The sequence below is a fragment of the Rhincodon typus genome, chromosome 19, assembly GCF_021869965.1.
Source record: "Rhincodon typus isolate 14 chromosome 19, sRhiTyp1.1, whole genome shotgun sequence".
Classification (NCBI taxonomy): domain Eukaryota; kingdom Metazoa; phylum Chordata; class Chondrichthyes; order Orectolobiformes; family Rhincodontidae; genus Rhincodon; species Rhincodon typus.
In genome coordinates this window covers 43,147,717-43,149,498 of record NC_063350.1, presented here as the reverse complement: position 1 = coordinate 43,149,498, position 1,782 = coordinate 43,147,717, and the positions used below count along the sequence as shown (strand labels likewise).

The 1,782-nt window shown below is 65.3% G+C and overlaps 1 protein-coding gene across 1 annotated transcript; it reads right to left on the bottom strand.

Annotated features, from left to right (window-relative positions):
• Window positions 1-115: 115 nt before the first annotated feature.
• Window positions 116-1,234, bottom strand: tmem187 (transmembrane protein 187). Its single transcript, XM_020527508.2, has one exon. It carries the CDS (start codon window positions 1,130-1,132, stop codon window positions 296-298), a length of 837 nt encoding a protein of 278 aa, XP_020383097.1. The 5' UTR covers window positions 1,133-1,234; the 3' UTR covers window positions 116-295.
• Window positions 1,235-1,782: the final 548 nt, after the last annotated feature.

Genomic DNA, 1,782 nt, shown 5'->3' with positions numbered 1-1,782 from the left:
GGGATGTGTGGGATGTGAGTGGGGTGGGGTGCATGTGTGTGGGAGTTGAGTGTTTGGGGATGTGGGGGGGTGTGAGTGGGGTGGGGTGAGGTGCGTGTGGGGGGAGTGTGTGTGGTGTGTGTGTTGGGGGGAGGGGGTGGTGGTGTGCTCAATGGACCAGGATTGCCTGGGCGACCAGGCTGTCTGGTTGAGTTCTGAGGAAGGGTCACCGGACCCGAAACGTTAACTCTGATTTTCTTTTTCCTTCACAGATGCTGCCAGACCTGCTGAGCTTTTCCAGCAACACGAGTTGCCATCAAGGTGCGGGGCGGACGCTCCCGGCGCCACGCGGACGCAGTTTCTCCTCCTTGTGCCGGGCCAGGATCTCCAGGAAGCAGAAGCTGTGGTGGAACTGCAGGATGTCGCAGACCTTGGAGCACGAGTGTCCGGACAGGGGCTGGGGCAGGAGGCCCCAGGCGGCCAGGGGCTGGTCCAGCAGCTTCAGGCCCACGAAGCCGCAGCAGGAGGCGATGGCCAGCACCAGGTGCCGGCGGGAGGCCCGGTCACCCAGCACTGACTGAGCCGCCAGGCCGGACACGACGGCCGCCGCCACGTGAATTCCCAGCGCCAGCTCGAAGCCCCGGCGGTGGGCCAGCGCCAAGCCGTAACTGCACACCGAGGCGGCCTGCGTGAGCAACGGGGACGAGGCCCAGGCCCAGTCCGGGGAGAGGGCCCCCCGCACCCTCAGTAACTGGGTCACCCAGGCCGGTACCCAGGCGAAGATGGGCAGCGTGAGCCACTGATCGAGGACGGCCGCCCGCTGGGCCTGGCTGCTGAGCCGTACCCACTGCACCGGGCCGTACACCACAGCCATCCAGGCGAAGACCGCCTTACGGTAGGCCTGCCCCCGGCTCGGGGCTGACTCTCTCCGCAGCCAGTAGGCCCCCAGCCCCATGTAGCCCAGGTTAACCAGGCAGTTACACGGCATGGCCAGGAAGCGGGGCAGCCAGCTGACAGGCCGCTCGGCGTAGTGCCCGTAACCGAGCTCGGTGTAGACCCGGTCCAGCAGGCCGCTGGAGAGCACCGAGAGACACAGGCCGCACAGCAGCACGATGTGAAGGAAGGCCTTTCCACCGGGGCCCAGCATAGCCATAGAGCCTGGTACCGACTCCCCTAACACCGGGCAACAGTGTCTGCTTATCTGCCCCTTCACCCCGGGGGCGGGCAGTCTCTCTCTGTGTCCCCACCCCCCCGGGGGCAGTGTCCTTCTGCCTGACCCCACCCCCCCCGGGGCAGTGTGTCTCTGTGACCCCACCCCTCCCACGGGGGCAGTGTCCCTCTGCGTGACCCCCGGGGCAGTGTCCCTCTGCCTGACCCCACCCCCCTGGGGCAGAGTCTCTCTGCCTGACCCCCAGGGCAGTGTCCCTCTGCCTGTCCCCACCCCCTGCAGGGTGTCTGTCTGTCCCTTTCCACTGAGGTCAGTGTCTCTCTGCCCCCACCCTCTTTGGGCAATGTCTGTCTGTCTTTTTCTTTCTGTCTCACTCTGACCCTCTCCCCCAGGGGCAGTGTCTCATTGTCTACCTGGACCCCCTCAGGGCCAGTGTCCCATCGTCTGATCCCACCCCCGGGGGCAGTGCCTCTCTGTCTGTCCCACTGAGGTCAGTGTCTCTCTGTCCCCTCCCTCTTTGGGCAATGTCTGTCTGTGTCTCTGAGACAACAAGGTGCAGAGCTGGATGAACACAGCAGGCCAAGCAGCATCATAGGAGCAGAAAGGCTGACGTTTCGGGCCTAGACCCTTCATCA

What these genes read in the sequence shown, in the direction of transcription:
- tmem187 (XM_020527508.2), bottom strand. Translation starts at nt 1,132, where the DNA reads ATGGCTATGCTGGGCCCCGGTGGAAAGGCCTTCCTTCACATCGTGCTG.